The following is a 26,918-nucleotide window of genomic DNA, read 5'->3' on the forward strand; positions in this document are numbered from 1 at the left end:
TTTACTCCTTTACTCTCCTCCTACCTCCCTCCCTCCCTCCGTCCCTCCCTCCAAACCACCACCCCCAGCCCTGGCCCTGTGACCATCCCCCCTCCCTACTATCCAGCTGTTAAATCACATAAAATAAAACCCAGACCAATGGTCCCTGGGTTCCATATCACAGCTGTGTTCTAAATGGGAGTGGATGTTTAAATGTACAGTGAGATCCTGAGTGCCTGGGAGTGGATGTGTGTGGAAGTGGGCTTTTTACTGAATGGGAGGATACAGTAATACAATACATGCCAGAGAACTGGTGTGAATTAATGAAGGACTATGTGGGGTGTGAGCGACTACCGGAAGTAAAGTGTGTGTGCATGTGTGTTTCTGTGTTTCAGTGAGACTGTGCAGCACACACATCATGAATCTCTAAGTGGGTGTTAATGATCAGACCCTGCGGTGTGAGAGTGGCTAGGTTTCTGTGAGTGGAGAAGAGAGGAGTGGAGAAGAGAAGACTGGAAAGGAGATGAGTGGAAAAGAGAGGAAAGTGAGAGGGGGGTTATGGTACGGCGGATGTCAGGAGGCTGTGTGTGACAGTGGGCTCAGGGTCAAACATGCAAATGCCCTTTAACATACAACATCCCTTCACCACATCAGCTCTCAGGTCTCTCTCACAGTTACTGTAGCAACAAGCTATAAATCCAAGCGATGTAAACTAAAAGGGTGTTACAGTACTGTGTTAGGAACTCAGTCTTTCAAACTTTAAGTTGTGTTCCTCTATAAAAAAGTAGAGAACATTTTCATTGCCGGCCCCAGTACTCAGTGCACCTACCTGTCATTTCTATGAAAGAGAACCAGGGCAGTTTGTATTGGCCGTATACATAGTGAAACACAAAGAGGTTCTTCACAGGTTGTATACTGTATTGGACATTCTAGGTGGATACTGACACACAGGCAGTCATTTTCCATAATGTTAGCGTGACTCAACAGCAGTTGAGGCGGTATCTGTGTTTAATTGCATTGGTTCCATGAAAGGAAACATGTAATAGCTGGCAAAATATTCATTAGCAGAAATATGTCACCAATTAATTGTGCGCAGTGACTTGGGCTGTAAAATATGAAAGGGAAGCACACGCAAATGTGTTCAAAGCTAATCAAGGTGTAGGAGTGGTCTCAGGCCAAACTTATACACACGGTAGAGCATGACTTCAGGAAAGGAAGAGCATGTTGGCTGGTGGCACAGACAGCCAAAGAAGACTTCTTCACTTCTATCCTTACTATATAGTTGGATTTCTCAACAGGTTATTGAGATGACCTCGAACGACTGTGGTTAAGAAGTCAAAATATTTTAGTTTGAGAAACATATAGGTCAGATCAACGGTTTTAGGAAGTGGAGTATGTCAAGGGTTACAGGTTAGGAGGTTTCAGCTCCATACACTGGGAGGCTACACTTCAATGACTGCAACAACATGTATATGACACTATGGGGTCACCAAATGACTCTAATTGCGTCTACAGGTGGTTGCATTGCGCGGACGAATGAACGGCAGTGGTTTGCTTGATCACCATCACGAGGGAGAGGAGGTCAACTGGAGGTCGTTTTTTTCCATGTGATAATGTTTATGTCAACGGTTTAGCGCTGGAACCACTGGAGGCTCCAAAGGAGTGTGTCTCCAGCAACAAACATCAGCAAATCCCATCAGATCCAGCCCCGACCTTATCCCCCGGGGGGAACCAGAGGCTTGGGAAAAAGACGGCTGTCCTTTTGTCCTCCTTTCCCCTGTGCCCCTGCATCCAGCCTGGGAGGAGACGGAAGAAAGCTGGTGCCTGGCCTAAGCACCACCCCCCCAATCCCCCATGGCGTGTGTCCCAGTCCCCTGAATAAATCACTCTTAAGAAAGAGGGAGGCCAGAGTCAAACAGAGGCAATGCACTGGGAGGAATGTTCCAGTTTAAAATAAACGGCAGAAAAAAACAGTGCAGGCAGAAAAATGCGGGGCATGTGGAGGTCCCCAGAGGAGGAGAGGAGGAGGCATCTGGTAAAGGCATTCGGCCCTGGGGTCAACGTCACCATGGTCCCCAGGGAGGAGGAGACCCACAGGGGGCCTCGGGGCTGCTCAGCCGGCCGCTCTGTATGCAGCACTCTGGAGCAAGACAGACTGCCTGGACTGGTGTGTGTGTGTGTGTGTGTGTGTGTGTGTGTGTGTGTGTGTGTGTGTGTGTGTGTGTGTGTGTGTGTGTGTGTGTGTGTGTGTGTGTGTGTGTGTGTGTGTGTGTGTGTGTGTGTGTGTCTGTGTGTCTGTGTGTGTGTGTGTGTGTGTGTGTGTGTGTGTGTGTGTGTGTGTGTGTGTGTGTGTGTGTGTGTAAGATGTGGGGATGAGGTGTGTGTGTGTGCCTGTATGTGAGTCACAGTTCATTTGCCACACCTCTCCACACAAAGTAATTTGTTTGCAGTGAACACTTAATCCACAATGAACAATCTGTTTCATCCCCAATCTCAATTTTACCCCAATATAGTTTCTGTTTATATGAGGCTATCCATGTGTTCCTTTGAGAAATTTAAAAGGCAGATTTCACTTTGCTTGCTTAATTCACTGTATTAAGTGCAGTGACCTGAACAAACAGGCAAACAACTGTGTTCTGTAGGATTTGTTCTTCGTCAGAGGCTTACTTTGGCTCCTACCTGTGGGTATGAGGTCGTGTCCATTGGGGACCTCCTGAAGGGTGATGTCCTGGGGGTAAAGGGTTCTGGGTGGGGGGTAGTGCTGCTGCTGCTGGGGGTGAACCACCATACCAGGGAGCTGGGTCAGTGGTCCCATAGCCACCCCTCCACTCTGCCTCTGTAAAGGCAACACAAAACAGGGGATTAACTAACTGAGCCTGGAAATGGTCTAGGGCTTGTCAATTTGGCCCAAAATATTATATCACAATATGTTTCTTATTTTTGACAATATGGTGGTATTTGGTGGTATTTTATGTTTCTGAATAACATGTTTTAAATGTTTTATGAGTAGTGCATGACCCTAGGATGGCAACAAATTCATTCTAGTTTTAATGTAGTTTTAATGGGCTTTCTCCATCATGATAGTTTTATAATCAACCAAACTAGGACAGACCTGACAGTGAAGTAGTCCAATTTGTAGAACTTTTCATTTATTTAACACTGTATTAAATTACCTTTATATTTAGTACTGTAAAAATCCATACCGGTATGTGGATCCATACCTTAAAAGATGATACATCGCCCAACCCTAACCTGGTTCCTACTGCACAGCAACAGCAAGGCACAGATGCAGTATATCTCAACCTCACATTTTGTTTACTTTTAAACTGTTTGCTTACTGTACATGTGAGTAAAAGGTTTACTGACATACTGTAAGAATGTCAATGAGCTCGATTGTAAGGGGGAAGAGACCAAGCTAGAGTTTTAAAAATACTATTTTGGAGTGAAGATGGTTTTGTTTTACGCTTTCAGTACAGATAAAATGAAGGCTGAATTGGATTCAATAGGTTTATCTTTGTTTCAATCTGTTGTCCCCTCAGATTGGACTGAGGGGAAGTCCAAAGTGAATGAGTAGTTGGGAGGAGGACCATATAGGAATACTGTACGTATGTGGATACAAGAAATAGCAGGAGAGTAGATAACGGGTCAGGACTATTCTGAGAACATTTTCTATTGACTCAAAATCGCACTAAGCAAGCACATGGAACATGATCCAGTTCTGATGCAGTTCTGATGCACTACTTCAAGAAATGGGGGATCATACTCATACATACTGGTGACACTCTGAAAGTGATATCTGATGCATACCTGGTAGGGATGTGATGACCAGTAGCAAGAAGCATAGGAGCCTCTACAGTAGCAGTTTCCATCTATCAGCTCTATCAGCTCACCATAGGGACAATAGTGGTGGCTCCTGTAACCTCACCACTTAACTGACTACCGCCTGGTCGGTCTTCACAACAGGCATGGCTAGGAGTAGAGACCTCAGATCAGGGTACCTGACTGACTGCCCATCTGATAAGGACTCTTGTTAAAACGATGCCGGGTTTATCAGTAGGCTGTCAGCTTTACAGCCAGCTAATAGTGAGAGGGGACTATGGAGTCTAATCTAGTGAAGTCTCTAGGGGGTACGTGGGCCGATGACGGCACTATCAGTCCAGTCTGGCAGGGAGAGGGGAGTGATAGCCAGGGGAAGCGGGCAGTCATATCGGCACTGTTAAGCACAGGAGGTGTGTGGCACCTTAATTGGGGAGGACGGACTCATGGTAATGGCTGGAGCGGAATAAGTGGAATGGTACCAAATACATCAAACACATGGTTTCCATTTGTTTGATGCCATTTCATGTGCTCTGTTGCAGCCATTATTATGAGCCATCCTCCCCTCAGCAGCCTCCACTGCTTTAAAGTGATATTGGAGGACCAGCAAAAGTAGATTGCCATGAGTCCTCCATCCCTTGTGTGGATGAACCGTTGATGCCACACATCTGATATGTGAAAGTAGGAGAGTCAGGGGCAATACAACTACAGCCTCTTCCACAGTCTCATTTTACAGGACATGGTCACAAAACATGGAAACCTTGGCCATTTCTTTCACATAAACAACATCTTTGCATCCAGAATAACATGGAAAATCACAAAAGCAGAGTGCGGGGAAATCAGAGGACCTTTCTCTACTAATACATGTCAATTCATAGGAAAATCTGTGGCAACCTAGGTTCACCTTTTGACCACGTCTGGCCTCGGGTACAGTAATCTCAATTTCAAAGGCATGCAGAACCACCTGAGCCAATTAGGGGCGAGGGAGCTTTATCCCTCCATGTTTGGTACCAGAGCCAGGTTGGGTTGATATTTGCATGTGACCTCGTCCTCTTTTTTTAACAGGGCTACATTCTGCATACAAATGGGAACATTTCTGCCAGCGCTTCTCGGCCTTCACCTTTCAGAGCTCACCTGACAGGAATCCCAATGTCCCTGATTCCTGTGATCTGACAGGCTGTATTCATATGGTCCTTTCATTTGGATGGTGTTAAAAAGACTGTGTTTACAAATAGCCTAAATAACCTGCTCTATAGCACATCAATATGGTATTACATGGTAAAGTGTTTTCCTGTGAGGGTACTCTGCATGACTCCAAATAGACTCAGTGATGGTTGGGCCCCACACTTCTAAGTATTTACTGCCGATATGGTTAGGAGGTAATAATTGTTTTGCAGAGCAGAGTTGATTGAAACTATTGGTTTCAGACCTTGGTCTTCGCCGTCCATCTCTTATTCCACTCCAGCCTCCCAAGACAATGTTAACCTTACATTCACCTCTGGTCCATAGTGGTCTAGAATGAATAACTGATAGTAGCATTTTTTTAACGACAAATAAAGTGCCGATTTTTTTATAGTAAACTTAACAACGCTCCAGTGTTGCAGAAGGTTGATGGAATCCAGAGGTGCATTGCTAACACACACTTGCATACTCCTCCTACACCGTGGCATGTGGTAGGTAGCTAGCCCGTCCACAGGCTGTAACAGGAGTGTGATTTATGGTGGTCGGGGTCTTACCATCGCGCCCAGACGGTCGCAGGGGTGAAGGGTCGAGTAGGAGGAAACTGGATCCATGTAGTAACTCATCCTGGGGTCTGGATGGAGCAGCAGGCCTGTGGAAGGGATCAGCATACAAACAGCCGAGGCGGGGCCCCTATCAATCACACACTGTTTACACTGTGTGTGTGACTACAATAAGCTGTCACCACAGTTCTACAGAGTGGCACCACCCCACACTGCCCTGTGTAACATCTAATGCAGACATACCAAACAACATTGCGATAATTCTTCCTTTTTGCAATGTTGACTTTAAATTACATAATCACTTGATGGAAATGGGTTTAGAAATAGAGGATCTTTAATGAATAACAACTTCATAATTTCCTCCTCTTTGCATGGGCAAAAAAAGTAATAATAAATTAGCATGGACAACAATGCAATAACAGATACTAAATTCTAGCCGACAACATCCCAGTCAAGATTATATAAATTCAGTTGCCAGTGTGTCTCCATATTTGGACATTTATATGAGGCAGCTTTTTCAATATTCAGGGCTGAACATGTTAAGTCACACTATCTCCAGCATTGATAGATAATTCTTTGCCTGATCCCCCCTTCTTTACCTCCCTAGCGCTCTCCTCCTCTGTCCCTCCCTCCCACTCTCCTTCCTTTCCTCCCACTCACTTTGGGCATCTCATTATCATGTGTTTACTAGTAGAAACATCAACAGACGGGGAACAGGAACCCAGCTGAGAGGAGAGCGTTTCCAGAGGAGCTGACAGACAACGTGGGTAGGGACAAGTGGCCTCGAATGTATGCCTTATTTACTACACATCACAAATAGTTTATCATTGTCAAGTGATAACTATTGTAAATGACTACAAGAGGTAAATATGTATCATAAATCTCTGCAGCCAAAGTCACAAAATTACATTAGGACACATATAGTTAGCAATCAATTCAAGGTGTATTGTGAGATAAAACATTTTATATAAACATATTTTCCAAATGACTGGGTCAATGGCCAATGACACAGCAGATAATCCAAACAGATACGCACGAGATATGCTATTGCATATCAATGCAGATATACCACAAATATTATTAAGCTGTAATTAACATTTTTTTCAAAACTATTTTCACGTAGGTTTGATCAAATAAACGCGGTCTTCTCCGTTTAGTTCAAAATGCACCAGATTGCACAGTTCATTCACGCTCCAACAGCATTCCTCTCGGGAAGCGGGACTGCACTTCAAAGCGAGCTTTACAACCCGACATACACATCACACTTCTGTTGTTTCTCCTATTTATATGTAAACAACATTATTTTCTACCAACATATATCTACTGGATTTGTAAAATTGGTAAGAGTATAAACTTACCGTGTGTTGTGAGTGAAACTTCCTGCAGGTTGGTTGAGTGGTGCGCTCTGTAGGCTAGTTGGCTGTGACAGTTCTGTTGTAGACAGACTCAATGCACTGATGCTGTACCTGGGCTTATAGTGAATCCAAGGAGGAAGGAATATGCACTTGCCGGATTTAAGTCCCACCCTCGAATCATACTGAGACCCACTCAAATTCCCTTTGGGGTTTTCCACACAATCGCTGAGTAGCCAAACTGTTACTCCAAATAGAAAAACGTGTTATTGTTTAGTGATACATCTGGGTTTTCACCATCAGTCCTATGCAGGTTGGTCAATCATATAGACTTTTTTCAGTGTCATCTTGAATTCTCACCATCAAGCCAATGATATGATCATCTCGCTTGGTTTTGCAGGTGTAGTTGGTACTTGGTGACAATGGATAGGCTTCCTGGGTGGCCTGGAAAAAGCCCCCAATTATGGGCACACAGGCCACACAGTATCACATTAGTGAAATGTCAGGAAAGGGTGAGACCTAGGGAGTGGTCAGTCAGTTGTTAGGACATACAGACCAAGAGCCCTTTCTATCCTGCCTGGTGTCAGAAGGCATGTGCTCATCAACAGTGTGCCACCACCAAGGTGTTACAAACAGCACATGTAGTTGCAGCTCATGGCTGCCTCCAGGTCTATAAAGGATACCTTTGAGAGGTATCTGGTTCCTGAATATTTGTCATCTATTTGCCCCTCCACAGCTCTCTAGTGGCTGGTGCCCCATCGCCGTTCAGCCCCATCCCAGGCCATGCGTGTGTGACGCTGATTAGAGCCTTGACAGAAACCTCAGCCAGTAGTCTGCGAAATGAGAAGAGGTGATTCCACACGCTGGGAAGTCTACAAGCCCGCTGTATCTGATAGGGTGCTGTGATACACAGGAAACAACTGCACTATAAGTATTTTTCTATCTGTAAAAAAGCATTCTACTGGAAAAGATGATGGTGAAATGTGAAAAGCAGAGATTTATCAGCTCAACACTTGCGACTCATCTGAAACACCCTGTGACTCTGTGATGTTCTCCTGACCCTGGTAGAACATTTGTTTGAATGATAAAGTACCAAGCCCCTGGCAGAGGCTGCCTCTTTAAAGTACATCTTGTTCAAGTCCAAGGTGAGAGGCGTGAAGGAGTGCTGTAGATGAGGAGTCCAGTGGCAAGCTGGGAGGGGCGTGTGACCTGCGCTTTCTCAGCACCCCGTTTGAAGCTCTGACGCGGGCCCCCCGGCCCCCCCTGTTCTCCCCTGGCCCCCTAAGGGCACAGATGGACAACACGCCGGGGGCAAAAAGGGGAGGGGATGAGTAATTGCCATGCGAAAAGAGGAGATCGGGCTCGCCCCTCTGATGAGCTAAATTGAATAAAGGGGCAGGAATGCGATCCAGATCTATTCTAATGCCCCCTCAATGCTGTTTCAATTATCGGCATTGGGAGTTCAAAGGGGAGGCCCCAATACACTTCTGCTCCACATGAAGCAGCTCTCATCACTTAACCTCATGCCATTGTTGTGCCACCTTTTTACGCTCAGTCACTCTCTCTCACTCTTTCCTTCTCTCTCTGGCTCAACTGCATTCATGCTTTACATTAAACAGACCGTCAACACCATGCCATCACCACCAGTAAGCCCCATAATTCAAAGAGTAGGAACCTTTTTTATTGCCAACTGTACCTTTCACCAAAGGCATGGTGTTACTTGACATTCATTTTTTCCATCCTGTTTTTTTGTCTTAGTGAAACTACAGTTGCATGTACTCTGGTTATTTATTTCACTATGTTTTACTTTGAGATGGCTGTTTGCTTTTTTTGCTTCATGGTTAGCTACGTCTTCTTCTGCATGAAGCCCAAGTCTACCCTACTGTTAGTCACTAGGCCATCAGACAGACCCTTCTGGGTATTAAAGGAATTGTTCACCCAAAGTTTGGCAGACATTTTCATACCTCAAACGTGGTTTGAAGTCAAACTGAACCCACACCATTTCCACACCATCTGTTGTCTATAGGCATCAGGAGAGTTCTGCAGGTCTCAGTCCTCAGTGAACTGGCACAGGATTGGCATGGTAAAGTTGGAACACTATCGAAGTATAAAAACATCTAACAAACTAAGATTTTGGGTGAACTATTATGTTTAAACTGAAGTGAAAAGTAAGATCAGTGCTCTCCAGATGAGCCAGTAGAACATGAGTAAATCATTAAGAATATTGTTATGGCAAATAGAAATCAAACCTGGATGATTTTCAAAGATAGATGGTGTCACGCCCTGATCTGTTTCACCTGTTCTTGTGGTTGTCTCCATCTCCTCCAGGTGTCGCTTATTTTCCCCAGTGTATTTATCCCTGTGTTTCCTGTCTTTCTGTGCCAGTTCGTCTTGTTATTTTTAAAGTCAACCAGTGTGTTTTCCTGTGCTCCTGTTTTCTATTCTCTTTTTCTAGTCTTCACTCTCCTTCTTGGTCAAATAGCCCTTACACTGCCTGGAGGTGTTTTGGGTCATTGTCCTGTTGAAAAACAAATTATTGTCCCACGAAGCGCAAACCAGAGGGGATGGTGTATTGCTGCAGAATACTGAGGTAGCCATGCTGGTTAAGTGTGCCTTGAACTCAAAATAAATCACAGACAGTGTCACCAGCAAACTAGCCCCACACCATCACACCTCCCCCTCCGTGCTTCACGGTGGGAACCACACATGCAGAAATCATCCGTTCACCTACTCAGCATCTCACAAAGACACGGCGGTTGGAACCAAAAATCTCACATTTGGACTCATCAGACCAAAGGACAGATTTCCACCGTTCTAATGTCCATTGCTCGTGTTTCTTAGCCCAAGCAAGTGTCTTCTTCCTATTGGTGTCCTTCAGTAGTGGTTTCTTTGCGGCAATTCGACCACGAAGGTCTGATTCACGCAGTTTCCTCTGAACAGATAAGGTTGAGATGTGTCTGTTACTTGAACTCGGTTAAGCATTTATTTGGGCTGCAATTTCTGAAGCTGGTAACTCTAATGAACTTTTCCTCTGCAGCAGAGCTAACTCTATGTCTTCCTTTCCTGTTGCGGTCATCATGAGAGCCAGTTTCATTATAGAGCTTGATGGTTTTTGCGACTGCACTTGAAGAAACTGGCAGGTGTGCCAGTCTGGATTGACTGGCACACCTGCTAATTGAAATGCATTCCAAGTGACTACCACATGAAGCTGTTTGAGATAATGCCAAGAGTGTGCAAAGCTGTCATCAAGGCTAAGGGTGGCTACGTTGAAGAATCTCAAATATAAATGTATTTTGATTTGTTTAACACTTTTTTGGTTACTACCTGTTTCTATATGTGTTATTTCTTAATGTTGATGTCTTCACTATTATTCTACAATGTAGAAAATAGTAAAAATAAAGAAAAACCCTTGAATGAGTAGGTGTGTCCAAACTTTTGAATGGTACTGTATATATATTTACAAAACAAATATATGTGGGATTGGAAATAATGCACACAATTACATTGATGGAAACTACAATCTATCTGCAATATTAAATAAATATGAAATATGAAATATTAAAGCTGAATTAAAAATAAGAATATAATTTAGAAGATCTCTCAGTGTGTTGTACTTATGTCGCCTCATTGACAGTATGCCTTTGTCATCCCAATTCCCAATATTGTTTTAATCAACACCCTCCCCCTCTCCCCAATGGTGTGCTGTGGTATGTTGAGTGGGTGTAGACCAAGAAACCTTTGTCTCACTTTCTCATTTTTGAAAATTCTAGAGATAGAGCTGACAGGTGGTATTAAAGGTATTTTATTAGCAGTGTTCTGATTGCTCTAGATAAACCTGCCTGTGCTGCGTTTGTCTGTTTCAGGGGAGAGAATGACAATGGGGAGTTCTATTCCCACTCCCCTCACACAGGAGATGGCCATTTTCTTTGATATGACGCCCGAATCCTTTCCCCACCGAAGAAACTGCCCCGCAGATGTTGCTAGGCCAACTACAAAGAAGGAGCTCTTTATGAGGAGAACGTCTATTTGGGTCCCTGTGTGTTTCTGTTTCCGAGATGTGGTGCTTTGAGAGGCAGAGGCCTAATCTTTCTGCTCCAAACATGTTTTATTCTTTGCCGAGATATTTTTAGATTAAAGACCCGATGCAAATGACTAAAGTGAGGATGTAATATTTTCTGACAGTATCAATGTGCGATCACTATGGAAGAGTTTTAGGTTGTTGAACAAGCTGAGACGCTATATTGGCATTGGTAAAAAGAAAGAAACACTGGAGTACCAAACTCAATGAATACTCAAGTCATGGAAAAGCTCTCTGTATTAGTTTGAGTGGGTTTATACAGAAGTGGCAGTGGTTAGATAGGTTAGGTTCACATTCTGACCCAAAGAACTGTGACTTTGTTGCAGTCTGACTATGAAGCAGAGGTCTTGGGAGATATATTATCTTTAATTAAGGAACCAATCCCTTTGGCAAGTTGTCTAAACAGGCCTAAATAGGGCTCCTAAATCAGACTAACATCCTCAGTATTTGATTGTTTGGGAGTGTGCACTCGCCCCAGATGGTTCATGTTTCTGTACCCAGGACAGGGATCTTCTGTTTAAGCATTGCCTTGACAGACCCGGGTCCACAGAATCACATGCTGAGTCCCCCCCCCAGTCAGGGACTGTGTTTAGTTCAATCTGAAGAGCATTGTTCCCTGCATCTGACCTGGGATCAGAGGATAGTGGTTGACTGTTGCTCAGCTCAGCAGACAAGTTGTTGTCTTGAAATAGGACACTGACACTGTCACAGTACTATTAAAACAAATGCTTCCCACTTCACCTCTTGAGTGAAGGACCAGAAAGTAAAAGTAAAACCTTTTAGAAGAGCAATTCACATGTATGGACTTGACTTGCCATTTTTGGAGATGGTGGCACGTGTACAGAGTTTGATTTTGACCCAATAGAAAGTTTGTTTCCAGAATTCTTATTCAAGATCATCAAATGTACCAAGTGACTGCAAGTTGCAACACAGTGATTAAAATCATCCCCTCCTTATGTCTCTTTTCAAATACAACAATGTGATGAAACATTTCAGTGAGTTAACTGACTGCATTAAACATAGTTCTAGTTCAAGAAGCAGAAAAGAAAGATGAGAGAAGGGGGAGACAGACGGGAGACGGAGTAAAGAGGAGGGAGAACAAGATGCTCAGTCCAGCGTGCCCTTGATAAGCTGCTGGCAGAACTCCAAAACAAACACCCACGCAGCCCCCCCTCCCCTCCTCTGTTCAGACCCAGCCTGGGCCCCAGTCCCAGCGCCAGCACTAGCTATTCTTCTTCATTAGCCGCCCAAAACTGCTTGCCATGTAGTTAGAAGAGGGGTTTTCTGAATGCTTGTGAAACACACTCTCATTAGAGACGTGCAAGAAAGCTGGTGAAGAGAGAAGAGGGCTGGAGAGGAGGATGAGCGAGAGGGGTCAGCTGGAGGTGCTTGCTTGCTTTGAAAAAAGAGGGAGATGACAGTGTAAAACAGCCTCCCTTGTGACTCCCTCTTCGGTGTGTTTTGGACAATCAGTAACTCCATCCTAGTCCAGTTGTGTTAGCACTGATAGCAACATAAGTGGCACAAGCAGATCTGTCAGCCTCACTCAGCTCATCTACGCTGTGATCTGTGAAGGTGCAGCGACGCTTATCAACGGCAGGGCGATGAGAGGGAAGACGTTGCTGCTTGTCAGTGAGTGATTTTCACCAGGGTCTGGGTAGTGTCCAGTCCAGAGCCTGTGCTGTCTTCCTGTCTGCCCAGGGAAATACATCACTCCTGCCACCCCTCACTCATACTCTCCCTTATTCTTACCAGGCCTTGGTTTCATTAACATATCTGAATGGATGTGAACTTTTCTCTACAACCCTCCACAATACTGCAGGTACTCCAGCTGCAATAGCAGAGTTCAAGACAAGACACACTTTCCCAACAATGGAGGCCTGCTAAAGCTCATCCTGAGAAAAGCAGAAGCCCCTAACCCCTGGTTCCCTCTTCCCTTCCCTCCTCTCCCTCCACTCCCTCCTTCCCCTCCATCAGGCCAGGCTTAGAGAAGTGTTTACAGAGCCAGAGCCTGTAATTAATGACAGGATAGTTCATTTGAGTCCTGGTTTTGTCCTGTGGAGGTATATAGATACAGCCAGGGGGTTTGATTACAACCCCCCCCCATCCCATCTCCTCTCCATCTCACCCCTTCTCACTCACATTCAGTCTTATCCCATCACAACCGTCCTCCGGAGTAGAGTTTCTCACTAGCTTCCTCCTGACTATCCCACTTGGCTCCCCTTCCCATGCCCACCTAACCCCCCACACAATTTCCACCCATCCCCTTACCGTGCAGCGCCGGGGGTATTTTTATCCCAGAGTTTATGTTTTAAGAATGTATAGTCCATCCTTTACCGTGAATCTCTCTGTGAGGAAAGGGGCTGCTCTCTGTCTTCCCCCCTTCTTATTTCCGTCCTTCCCTGCCTCCCCTCATATTCTCTCTCCCTTCACCACTCTCTTTGATTAGCCCCCCCCCCCCCCCCCCCCGCACTCTGTCTCTCTCTCTCTCTCTCTCAATTTGATTCGAAGGGACTTTTTTTGAATTTTTGTTTACATTACCAAAGCAAGTTAAATAAACAATAAACAAAAGTGAGAAGAAATACAAAACAACATCAACCAAATTATTATTAAATTAATATACAGTATTGCACTCATAATCAAATTTCAAATAAAATTGAATTTATTTATAAAGCCCTTCGTACATCAGCTGATATCTCAAAGTGCTGTACAGAAACCCAGGCCTAAAACCCCAAACAGCAAGCAATGCAGGCATGAAGCATGTTGGTTAGAAAAACTCCCTAGAAAGGCCAAAACCTAGGAAGAAACCTAGAGAGGGGTGGCCAGTCCTCTTCTGGCTGTGCCGGGTGGAGATTATAACAGAACATGGTCAAGATGTTCAAATGTTCATAAATGACCAGCATGGGCAAATAATAGGTCTGGGACAGGTTGCACGTCCGGTAAACAGGTCAGGATTCCATAGCCGCAGGCAGAACAGTTGAAACTGGAGCAGCAGCACGGCCAGGTGGACTGGTGACAGCAAGGAGTCATCATGTCAGGTAGTCCTGAGGCATGGTCCTAGGGCTCAGGTCCTCCGAGAGAGAGAAAGAAAGACACCAGATAAGACAGGAGAAGTACTCCAGATATAACAATGACCCTAGCCCCCCGACACATAAACTACTGCAGCATAAATACTGGAGGCTGAGACAGGAGGGGTCAGGAGACACTGTGGCCCCATCCGATGATACCGCCGGACAGGGCCAAACAGGAAGGATATAACCCCACCCACTTTATCAAAGCACATCCCCCACACCACTAGAGGGATATCTTCAACCATCAACTTACCATCCTGAGACAAGGCCGAGTATAGCCCACAAAGATCTCCGCCACGGCACAACCCAAGGGGGGGGCGCCAACCGAGACAGGAATATCACATCAGTTACTCAACCCACTCAAGTGACGCACCCCTCCTAGGGACGGCATGAAAGAGCACCAGTAAGCCAGTGACTCAGCCCCTGTAATAGGGTTAGAGGCAGAGAATCCCAGTGGAAAGAGGGGAACCGGCCAGGCAGAGACAGCAAAGGCGGTTCGTTGCTCCAGAGCCTTTCCATTCACCTTCACACTCCTGGGCCAGACTACACTCAATCATATGACCCACTGAAGAGATGAGTCTTCAGTAAAGACAAAGGTTGAGACCGAGTTTGTGTCTCTCACATGGGTAGGCAGACCATTCCATAAAAATGGAGCTCTATAGGAGAAAGCCCTGCCTCCAGCTGTTTGCTTAGGAATTCTAGGGACAATTAGGAGGCCTGCGTCTTGTGACCGTAGCATACGTGTAGGTATGTACGGCAGGACCAGATCAGAGAGATAGTTAGGAGCAAGACCATGTAATGCTTTGTAGGTTAGCAGTAAAACCTTGAAATCAGCCCTTGCCTTGACAGGAAGCCAGTGTAGGGAGGCTAGCACTGGAGTAATATGATCCATTTTTTTGGTTCTAGTCAGGATTCTAGCAGCCGTATTTAGCACTAACTGAAGTTTATTTAGTGCTTTATCCGGGTAGCCGGAAAGTAGAGCATTGCAGTAGTCTAACCTAGAAGTAACAAAAGCATGGATACATTTTTCTGCATCATTTTTGGACAGAAAGTTTCTGATTTTTGCAATGTTACGTAGATGGAAAAAAGCTGTCCTTGAAACATTCTTGATATATGTAACAGCGTTCTTCGTTTGTCGCAAGAAAGTCGGACCGAAATGCAGCGTGTTGGTTACTCATGTCTTTAATGAAACAAATGACGATACATGAAATAACTTATAAATACAAAAACAACAAACGGAACATGAAAAACCTATACAGCCTGTCTGGTGAACACTAACACAGAGACAGGAACAATCACCCACAAAATACAAAGTGAAACCCAGGCTACCTAAATACGGTTCCCAATCAGAGACAACGAGAATCACCTGACTCTGATTGAGAACCGCCTCAGGCAGCCAAACCTATGCAACACCCCTACTCAGCCGCAATCCCAATAACTAAAAAACCCCACTATGAAATACAACAACATAAACCCATGTCACACCCTGGCCTGACCAACTAATTAACGAAAACACAAAATACTAAGACCAAGGCGTGACAATATGTCCGTCAAAAGAGAGATCAGGGTCCAGAGTAAAGCCGAGGTCCTTCTCAGTATTATTTGAGACAACTGTACAACCATTAAGATTAATTGTCAGATTCAACAGAAGATCTCTTTGTTTCTTGGGACCTAGAACAAGCATCTCTGTTTTGTCCGAGTTTAAAAGTAGAAAGTTTGCAGCCATCCACTTCCGTATGTCTGAAACACAGGCTTCTAGCGAGGGCAATTTTGGGGCTTCACCATGTTTCATTAAAATGTACAGCTGTGTGTCATCCACATAGCAGTGAAAGTTAACATTAAAGGTAAAAAAACTCATAAAGGTTTCAAAAGGATAAAGGCATTTCAAATGTTATATTATCATCTACAGTATGTACAGTGTTTTTAACAATGTACAAATAGTTGTAGTATGAATAATAACGGAAAATAAGTAAACAGATAAGTATTGGTTGTATTTACAATGTTATTTGTGCTCCACTGTTAGCCCTGTTTTCATAGCAACGGGTCACAAATCTTGCTGCTGTGAGTGCACATTGCGAGATTTTGCCAAACAGATATGAGAGTTTATCAATGTTAGATTTGTTTTCTTTGTGGGTCTGTGTGATCTGTGGGAAATATGTGTCTCTAATATGGTCTAATATGGTCATACCTTTGGCAGGAGTGCAGCTCAGTTTGTGGGCAGTGGGCACTTAGTCTTTCTTCTTTCGAGAGCTACGTATGCCTATGACGGCCTCTCTCAATAGCAAGGCTATGCTCACTGAGTCTGTACATAGTCATGGATTTTCTTAAGTTTGGGTCAGTCACAGTGGTCAGGTATTCTGCTACTTTCTATTCTCTGTTTGTGGCCAGATAGCATTCCAGTCTGCTCAGTTTTTTAAATGTATTCTTTCCAGTGTGTCAAATAGTTATCTTTTTATTTTCTCAAACGAAATGTGTCTTCCGCTTTTAAACCAACCCCTCTGATCAAAGAGGTGCAGTGGGCTTCTTAATCGACATCCATGTCATTGGCACCCAGAGAGCAGTTCATTTTGGAGGTTAACTGCCTTGCTCAAGGGCAGAATGGCATATTTCTCCACCTTATTGGCCTTTCGGTTACTGACCCAGCACTCTTAACCACTAGGCTACGTGCTGTCTACAGAATTACCAGATCATTTGCAAACTGTAAACATTTGACTTCCGAGTCTAGTACGGTGAGGCAGGGTGCTACAGAATGTTCTAGTACCCTTGCCAAATCATTTATATACTGTATATGTTGAAAAGAGTGGGGCTCAAGCTGCATCCCTGTCTTACCCCACAGCTCTGAGGAAAGAAATCTGTCTTTATTGCCCGTTTTAACTGCACACTTGTTGTTTGCATACATTGATTTTATAATATTGTATGCAACACCGTTGTCCATTATTCCAAATCGAATCAAAAGCTTTTTTGAAGTCAGTCAAGGATGTGAAGACTGCTTTTTTTTTTTTTTTTTTTTTTTTTTTTTTTTAGTTAGGGTGTGTAGGCTGTATGCCTTGTCTGTCATACAATATTTAGGTAAAAAGACAATTTCACATTTGCTCAGAACATTATCGGAGTCTGCTGTTGAGGATTTTTCAGGGGTTCCTGTTGATGCAGATTCCATTGGTAATTATTGGGGTCAAATTTGTCTCCAATTTTGTGGATTGGGATGATCAGACATTGGTTCTAAATATTGGGGAATATGCCAGAATTGAGGATGATGCTGAAGAGTTTAAGAATGTGGTCTGCATATTTTATAATTTTGTTTAGTATACCATCAACATCACATGAACAAGTCATTGGAGGGTTGGAGGGTTTGTATTTTGTTCTGTAGCTCATACAATATAATTGGAGAATCCAGTGGTTAATAGCTGATTCTAAGTTTTGCAAATGATCATGAATATGTGTTTGCTTTTGGTTCTGTGTTACAGTTGAAGTCGAAAGTTTACATACACTTTAGCCAAATGCATTTAAACTCAGTTTTTCACAATTCCTGACATTTAATCCTTGTAGAAATTCCCTGTCTTAGGTCGGTTAGGATCACCACTTTATTAAGAATGTGACATGTCAGAATAATAGTAGAGAGAATGATTTATTTCAGCTTTTATTTCATTCATCACATTCCCAGTGGGTCAGAAGTTTACATACACTCAATTAGTATTTGGTAGCATTGCCATTAAATTGTTTCACTTGGGTCAAACGTTTCGGGTAGCCTTCCACAATTTTCCCACAATAAGTTGAGTGAATTTTGGCCCATTCCTCCTGACAGAGCTGGTGTACCTGAGTCAGGTTTGTAGGCCTCCTTGATCACACACATTTTTTCAGTTTTACAAACACATTTCCGATAGGACTGAGGTCAGGGCTTTGTGATAGCCACTCCAGTACCTTGATTTTGTTGTCCTATGCTTTGGGTCATTGTCCATTTGGAAGACCCATTTGCGACCAAGCTTCAACTTCCTGACTGATGTCTGGAGATGTTGCTTCAATATATCCACGTAATTTTCCTTCCTCATGATGCCATCTATTTTGTGAAGTGCACCAGTCCCTCCTACAGCAAATCACCCCCACAACATGATGCTGCCACCCATGTGCTTCACGTTTGAATGGTGTTCTTCAGCCTGCAAGCCTCCCCATTTTTCCTCCAAACGCAACGATGGTCATTATGGCCAAACAGTTATATTTTTGTTTCATCAGACCAGAGGACATTTCTCCAAAAAGTACGATCTTTGTCCCCATGTACAGCTGCAAACCGTAAACAAGCATTTCGCTACACTTGCATTAACATCTGCTAACCACGTGTATGTGACAAATACATTCGATTTGATTTGATCTGACTTTTTTATGGCGGTTTTGGAGCAGTGGCTTCTTCCTTGCTGAGCGGCCTTTCAGGTTATGTCGATACAGGACTTTCTTTACTGTGGATATAGATACTTCTGTACCTGTTTCCTCCAGCATCTTCACAAGGTCCTTTGCTGTTGTTCTGGGATTGTTTGCACCTTTCACACCAAAGTACGTTCATCTCCAGGAGACAGAACGCGTCTCCTTCCTGAGCGGTACGACGGCTGCGTGGTCCCATGGTGTATATACCTGCGTGCTATTGTTTGTACAGATGAACATGGTACCTTCAGACATTTGTCAATTGCTCCCAGAGAAGAACCAGATGTGTGGAGGTCTGCAATTTCTTTTCTGAGGTCTTGGCTGATTTCTTTTTATTTTCCCATGATGTCAATCAAAGAGGCACTGAGTAAGTTGGCCTTGAAATACATCCACTAGTACACCTCCAATTGACTCAAATGATGTCAATTAGCCTATCAGAAGCTTCTAAAGCCATGACATCATTTTCGGGAATGTTCCAAGCTGTTTAAAAGCACAGTCAACTTAGTCTATGTAAACTTCTGACCCACTGGAATTGTGATACAGTGAATTATAAGTGAAATAATCTGTAAACAATTTTTGGAAGAATTACTTGTGTCATTCACAATGTAGATGTCCTAACTAACTTGACAAAACTACAGTTTGTTAACATTTGTGGAGTGGTTGAAAAAAAGTTTTAATGACTCCAACCGAAGTGTATGTAAACTTCCAACTTCAACTCTATATGGCAGAAAAGGTTGGAGAAATGGTTTATCCATACATCTCTTCATGTTGTTGTTGTTTTTAGTGTGTTCCAATTCTCCCAGAAGTGATTTGATTCTATGTATTCTTCAGTCACATTGAGCTGTTTTCTGACATGTTGTTCCTTCTTTTTTCTTAGTGTATTTCTGTGCTGTTTTAGTGTTTCCCCATAGTGAAGGCATAGGTTCTGTTTTTTGGGGTCTCTGTGTTTTTGGTTGGATAGGTTTCTGAATTTCTTTCTAGGCTCTTGCATTCTTCATCAAACCATTTCTCATTGTTAGTTTTCTTAGGTTTTCTGCTCGAATTGTATTTATTTGATATGTTAGCTGATAGGTCAAATAAACTGCTCAGGCATTCTACTGCTAAGTTTACACCTTCACTATTGCAGGAAAATATTTTGTCCAGGAAGTTATTTAGGATCGATTGTAATCGTTGGCCAACTGTTTTTTGGTCGGTTGTCTACACTACCCTCCTTCCATCTATTGCATTTTTTAATAACTTGCAGTTTGTTCGTCTTCAACACCTCATGGTTGAGTATTGATATTTTCAAGAAGATTGTGATTTTTTTCTGTGGTCTGATAGGGGTGTTGTTGGCTGACCGTGAACACTCTGAGAGACTCTGGGTTGAGGTCAGTGATAAAGTAATCTACAACACTACTGCCAAGGGAAGAGTTGTAGGTGTACCTACCGTAAGAGTCACCTCAAAGCCTACCATTGATTATTTACTGACCCAGTGTGCAACAGAGCTGCAAGAGTTGTGACCCATGTTTATTGTTTATTTTTGCGTAGTTGTGTCTAGAGGGGCATATTTGGGAGGGAATGGTGTCACCTCCAGGTAGGTGCTTGTCCCCCTGTGTGCTGAGGGTGTCAGGTTATTGTCCAGTTCTGGTGTTTAGGTGACCACAGACTTGTACATGTCCCTGGGCCTGGAAACAGTTAAGCTCCCCCTCTAGGATGGAGAAGCTATCTTCATAAAAGTATGGGGGATCTAGTGGGGGGATTTAGGTAGCACACAGAAGGACATTTTTCTCTGTTAAGATTATTTCCATTTTCATTTCTAGCCAGAGCCAGTAAGATTGGATTCTTCTCTCATGTCAATCATATCAGTTGTCACTATGCATAAATTATTAAAAGTCTAAATGTTTTTAAAGTTTGTCCATATTATGTTTGTTCCAATTCATTGCAGTCAATTTCTTTATTAGGTATAATGGTCCTCTGGTTACTAGCATACTAATGGTGAATAGACTTACATGAGGTTCTCAGTTTGTTCTACAGCTCAACTGTGCCCTCTATCAGTGGAACGCCACACTATGGCCATTTCTCAGCCAGTCCTCTCAGTAGCATGACAAAGTGAAGAAGTGCAGTACTGTTTCAAGTGGCAGATTACATTTGGATAAACATGTTTTTCATGAGACCTGCTCAAGCTGAGATAATTACTTTGACTCAGGCATTTTCCACATTTGAGTCTATTTATCTTTCCCAAAAACAATTTAATATAGGATTTTGTTTTTTTACACCAAATGACTAAAGTGGTTATGATCAAACACAGTGCTGAATAAATTGTCTTTATGTACACAAAGCCCATTATAAGAACTAGTATGGCCACCTGCTGGTTTTAACTTGTCTTACAGTCAGACCCAGAGAACAGCACCATATGTTAACACTTTATTCTCCAGATACACATATGATGACACTGACACTGTCTCTATAAGATGCAGGCATGAACGCAGTGGTTTTGCCCAGGCGTTTGGGGCACTTCCCTCACAATTGCACACAAACGCAACCTCTCTCTCTCAATTCAATTCAATTAAATTTATGGGCTTTATTGGCATGTTAACATTGCCAAAGCAAGTGAACTAGATAATAAACAAAAGTGAAATAAACAATAAAAATGTACAGTATACATTACACTCGCAAAGGTTCCAAAAGAATAAAGACATAAGAAATGTCATATTATGTGTAAATAGTACAAAAGGGAAATAAATCAACATAAATATAGGTTGTATTTACAGTACAATGGTGTTTGTTCTTCACTGGTTGCCCTTTTATTGTGGCAAAAGGTCACAAATCTTGCTGTTGTGATGGCACACTGTGGTATTTCACCCAATAGATATGAAAGTTGATCAAAATTGGGTTTGTTTTCGAATTGTTTGTGTATCTGAGGATTTCTGAGGGAAATATGTCTCTTATATGGTCATACATTGGGCAGGATGTTAGGAAGTGCAGCTCAGTTTACACCTCATTTTGTGGGCAGTGTGCACATAGCCTGGCTTCTCTTGATAGCCAGGTCTTACAACGGCAGTCTATCTCAATAGCAAGGCTATGCTCATTGAGTCTGTACATAATCAAAGCTTTTCTTAAGTTTAGGTCAGTCGCAGTGGTTAGGTATTCTGCCACTGTGTACTCTCTGCTTAGGGACAACTAGCATTCTAGTTTGCTCTGTTTTTTGTTCATTCTTTCCCATGTGTCATGTAACTATCTTTTTGTTTTCTCATGATCTGGTTGGGTCTAATTGGGACCATCTTGCTTCGGGGGCACTTCTCCAGGTTAATTGCTCCATAGGTGATGGCTTTGTTTTGGAAGGTTTGGGAATCGCTTCCTTTTAGCTAGTTGTAGAATTTAACATCTCTTTTCTGGATTTTGATAATTAGCGGGTATCGGCCTAATAATGCTCTGCATGAATTATTTGGTGTTTTACGTTGTACACTGAGGATATTTTTGCAGAATTCTGCATGCAGAGTCTCAATTTGGTGTTTGTCCCATTTTGTGAATTCTTGGTTGGTGAGTGGACCTCAGACCTCACAACCACAAAGGGCAATGGATTTATGAACTGATTCAAGTATTTTTAGCCAGAATGTCACGTTCTGACCATAGTTCTGTTATTTTATCTTTGTTTTATTTAGTATGGTCAGGGCGTGAGTTGGGTCGGCAGTCTATGTTTGTTTTTCTATGTTGGTTTTTGAGTTCGGCCTAGTATGGTTCTCAATCAGAGGCAGCTGTCAATTGTTGTCGCTGATTGAGGTTCATACTTAGGTAGCGAGGTTCGTTACAGAAACACCCACCACAAAAGGACCAAGCAGCGTGGTAACGTGCAGCAGCAGCGATCGCAGGATTCATGGACTTGGGAGGAGATTCTGGATGGCAAGGGACCATGGGCACAGGCTGGAGAATATCGCTGCCCCAAGGCTGAGCTGGAGGCAGCGAAAGCCGAGAGGTGGTGGTATGAGGAGGCAGCACGGCAGCGCGGTTGGAAGCCCGAGAGGCAGCCCCAAAAATGTCTTGGGGGGTGGCACACAGGGAGTGTGGCGAAGGCAGGTAGGAGACCTGCGCCAACTTCCCGTGTTTACCGGAGAGAGAGGGGGACCGGGCAGGCACCGTGTTATGCCGTGAGGCGCACGGTGTCCCCGGTGCGTGTGCATAGCCCGGTGTGGTACATCCCAGCTCCTCGTATCGGCCGGGCTAGAGTGGGCATCGGGCCAGGTGCCATGAAGCCGGCTCAGCATATCTGGTCTCCAGCCCCCCGGTGGCAGCCCCCTGCACCAGGCTCTCTCTCCGTCTTCTCCCTATAGATGCTCCGGCCTGTCCAGTGCTGTCAGAGCCTTCCTCTCCAGCGTTGCCAGAGTCTCCCACCTGTCCTGAGCAGCCAGAGACTCCCGTCTGTCCTGAGCTGCCAGAGTCTCCCGTCTGTCAGCCAGGACCTGCCAGAGCCATCAGTCAGCCAGAACTTGCCAGAGCCGTCAGTCAGCCAGGAGCTGCCAGAGCCGTCAGTCTGCATGTAGCTGCCAAAGCCGTCACTCAGCCAGGAGCTGCCAGAGCCGTCAGTCAGCCAGGAGCTGGCAGAATCGCCCTTCACTCCGGCGCTGCCGGAGTCTCCCGCCTGTCCGGCGCTGCCGGAATCTCCCACCCGTCCAGCGCTGACGGAATCTCCCGTCCATTCGGGACCCGTGGCAAGGGTCCTCAGTCCGAGGTCGGCGGTGAGGGTCGCCACTCTTAAGAGGCCAGGGAGGTGAATAGAGAGGCAGAGAAGGACTATGTGGTGCGGGACTTGGACCCCACTCCATGAGCCGCCACCGCGGACAGACACCCACACAGACCCTCCGGCCGGAGTCCGCACTGTCACGTTCTAACCTTAGTTCTTTTGTTATGTCTTTGTTTTAGTATGGTCAGGGTGTGAGTTGGGTGGGAAGTCTATGTTGGTTTTTCTATGTTGGTTTTTGAGTTCGGCCTAGTATGGTTCTCAGTCAGAGGCAGCTGTCAATTGTTGTCCCTGATTGAGAATCATACTTAGGTAGCCTGGTTTCAGTTTTGGGTGGTGGGTGTTTGTCTTCCGTGTCAGTGTTTGTCGCCACATGGGACTGTTTTGTTTATTGTTTTGTATTTCGTAGTGTTCAGTTTGTTTTAAAATAAGCATTATGGACCTCCGATCCTTCTCGCTTCTTCTCCCCCTCAGAAGAGGACGAGGTTTGGTACACAGATACAAATTGGTTTGTCTCTCTCTCTCAATTAAATTCAAAGGGCTTTATTGGCATGGGAAACAAATGTTTACATTGCCAAAGCAAGAAAAATAGATCAAACAAAATGTAAATAAATAATCAGAAATTAACAGTAAACATTACACTCAAAAGTGTAAAAAGAATAGAGACATTTCAAATGTTACATTATGGCTATGCACTGTAACGGTTTTCGTCATCAGATGAGGAAGAGTAGTCGGACCAAAGCGCAGCGTGTTCATGTTTGTTTATTGAACTGAACACTCATACAAAATAAGAGAATAAATTAAACTGAAACAGTCCCGTAAGGTGCAAACACTAAACAGAAAATGACTAACCACAAAAACCATGTGGGAAAAAGCTACCTAAGTATGTGTAACGGCGTTCTTCGTTTGTCGCAAGAAAGTCGGACCGAAATGCAGCGTGTTGGTTACTCATGTTTTTTAATGAAAACAAATGATGATTACATGAAAATACTGAGACAAATACAAAACAACAAAACGGAACGTGAAACCTAAATACAGCCTATCTGGTGAAACTACACAGAGACAGGAACAATCACCCACGAAATACACAGTGAAACCCAGGCTACCTAAATACGGTTCCCCATCAGAGACAACAAGAATCACCTGACTCTGATTGAGAACCGCCTCAGGCAGCCAAACCTAAACTAAACACACCCCTAATCAACCACAATCCCAATGCCTACAAAAACCTCAATACGACAACACAATAATATAATACAATAACATAAACCCATGTCACACCCTGGCCTGACCAACTAATTAACTAAAACACAAAATACTAAGACCAAGGCGTGACAGAACCCCCCCCTACGGTGCGGACTCCCGGACGCACCTCAAAACTATAGGGAGGGTCCGGGTGGGCGTCTGTCCATGGTGGCGGTTCCGGCTCGGGACGTGGACCCCACTCCATTAATGTCATAGTTCCTCCCCTACGCGTCCTGGGATAATCCACCCTCGCCGCTGACCATGGCCTAGTAGTCCTCACCCAGAACCCCACTGGACTGAGGGGCAGCTCAAGACAGAGGGGCAGCTCGAGACAGAGGGGCAGCTCGGGACAGAGGGGCAGCTCGGGACAGAGGAGCAGCTTGGAACAGAGGAAGCCCAGCACTGAGAGGAAGCCCAGCACTGAAAGGAAGCCCAGCACTGAAAGGGGGCCCAGCACTGAGAGGAAGCCCAGCCAGGCAGTTGAATCCAGCAGATCCTGGCTGGCTGGCAGTTCTGGCAGATCCTGGCTGACTGGCGGATCTGGAAGAGTCTGGTTGACTGGTGGATCTGGAAGAGTCTGGCTGACTGGCAGATCTGGAAGAGTCTGGCTGACTGGCAGATCTGGAAGAGTCTGGCTGACTGGCAGATCTAGCTGCTTCATGCTGACTGACGGCTCTGGCTGCTCCATGCTGACTGACGGCTCTGGCTGCTCCATGCTGATTGGCGGCTCTGGCTGATCCATGCAGATTGACAGCTCTGGTGGCTTCTTGCAGACTGACAGCTCTGGCTGCTCTATGCAGACTAACAGCTCTGGCAGACTGGCAGCTCCTTGAAGACTGGCAGCTCCTTGCAGACTGGCAGCTCCATGCAGACTGGCAGCTCTGGCTGCTCCAAGCAGACTGACAGCTCTGGCTGCTCCATGCAGACTGGGAGCTCTAGCTGCTCCATGCAGACTGGCAGCTCTGGCTGCTCCATGCAGACTGGAAGCTCCTTGCAGACTGGCAGCTCCTTGCAGACTGGAAGCTCCTTGCAGACTGGCAGCTCCTTGCAGACTGGCAGCTCCATGCAGACTGGCAGCTCTAGCTGCTCCATACAGACTGGCAGCTCTGGCTGCTCCGAACAGGCAGGAGGCTCCGGCAGCGCTGTAGAGGAGGAAGGCTCTAGAAGCGCTGAACAGGCGGGAGACTCAGGTAGTGCAGGAGAGGAGAAAGGCTCCGACAGCGCAGGAGAGGCGAGTCGCACTGTAGGCCTGATGCGTGGTGCTGGCACTGGTGGTATTGGGCCGAAGACACGCACAGGAAGCCTGGTGCGGGGAGCTGCTACCGGATGGCTGGGGTGTGGAGGTGGTACTGGATAGACCGGACCGTGCAGGCGCACTGGAGCTCTTGAGCACCGAGCCTGCCCAACCTTACCCGGTTGAATACTCTCGGTCGCCCTGCCAGTGCGGCGAGGTGGAATTGCCCGCACTGGGCTATGTAGGCGAACCGGAGACACCGAGCGCAAGGCTGGTGCCATGTAAGCCGGCCCAAGGAGACGCACTGGGGACCAGATGCATAGAGCCTTCTTCATGGCATTTGGCTCGACGCTCAATCTAGCCCGGCCGATATGCGGAGCTGAAATATACCGCACCGGGCTATGCACCCGCACTGGGGACACCTTACGCACCACTACATAACACGGTGCCTGCCCTGTCTCTCTAGCCCCCAGTAAGCACAGGGAGTTTGCGCAGGTCTCCTACCTGGCGTAGCCATACTCCCTGTAAGCCCCCCCCAAGACATTTTTGGGGCTGATTCCCGGGATTCCATCCACGTCTCCGTGCTGCCTCCTCATACCAGCGACTCTCCGCTTTAGCTGCCTCTAGTTCCTCCTTGGGGCGGCGATATTCACCAGGCTGAGCCCAGGGTCCTTTTCCGTCCAGTTCTTCCTCCCATGTCCAATTCTCCAAGTGGTGCAGCCTCTCCCACTGAAGCTGCTTCTGTTGCCTCTCCTGTGGCTCCTGCCAGTTAACACGCTGCTCGGTCCGTGTGTGGTGGGTGATTCTGTAATGGCGTTCTTCGTTTGTCGCAAGAAAGTCGGACCGAAATGCAGCGTGTTGGTTACTCATGTTTTTTAATGAAAACAAATGATGATTACATGAAAATACTGAGACAAATACAAAACAACAAAACGGAACGTGAAACCTAAATACAGCCTATCTGGTGAAACTACACAGAGACAGGAACAATCACCCACGAAATACACAGTGAAACCCAGGCTACCTAAATACGGTTCCCCATCAGAGACAACAAGAATCACCTGACTCTGATTGAGAACCGCTTCAGGCAGCCAAACCTAAACTAAACACACCCCTAATCAACCACAATCCCAATGCCTACAAAAACCTCAATACGACAACACAATAACATAAACCCATGTCACACCCTGGCCTGACCAACTAATTAACTAAAACACAAAATACTAAGACCAAGGCGTGACAGTATGGTTCCCAATCAGAGACAACAATAGACAGCT

The 26,918-nt window shown here is 45.0% G+C and overlaps 1 protein-coding gene across 2 annotated transcripts in view; it reads right to left on the reverse strand.

Moving 5' to 3' along the window:
• The window catches only part of ets1 (v-ets avian erythroblastosis virus E26 oncogene homolog 1), a 51,883-nt gene extending 44,870 nt beyond the window's left edge, over positions 1–7,013 (reverse strand). The window contains exons 1-3 of one of the 2 annotated variants that reach the window (XM_064985062.1): positions 6,896–7,013; positions 5,532–5,626; positions 2,647–2,815 (exon numbers count right to left, since the gene is read on the reverse strand). In XM_064985062.1, coding sequence (XP_064841134.1) covers positions 2,647–2,815; positions 5,532–5,600 — 238 coding nt within the window. In that variant the 5' untranslated portion in view covers positions 5,601–5,626; positions 6,896–7,013. The remainder of the gene's footprint in view (positions 1–2,646; positions 2,816–5,531; positions 5,627–6,895) is intronic. The other variant, XM_064985063.1, reaches the window with a different exon arrangement.
• Between the last annotated feature and the right edge of the window lie 19,905 nt (positions 7,014–26,918).

Source organism: Oncorhynchus masou, chromosome 13 (assembly GCF_036934945.1).
Source record: "Oncorhynchus masou masou isolate Uvic2021 chromosome 13, UVic_Omas_1.1, whole genome shotgun sequence".
NCBI classification, from domain to species: domain Eukaryota; kingdom Metazoa; phylum Chordata; class Actinopteri; order Salmoniformes; family Salmonidae; genus Oncorhynchus; species Oncorhynchus masou.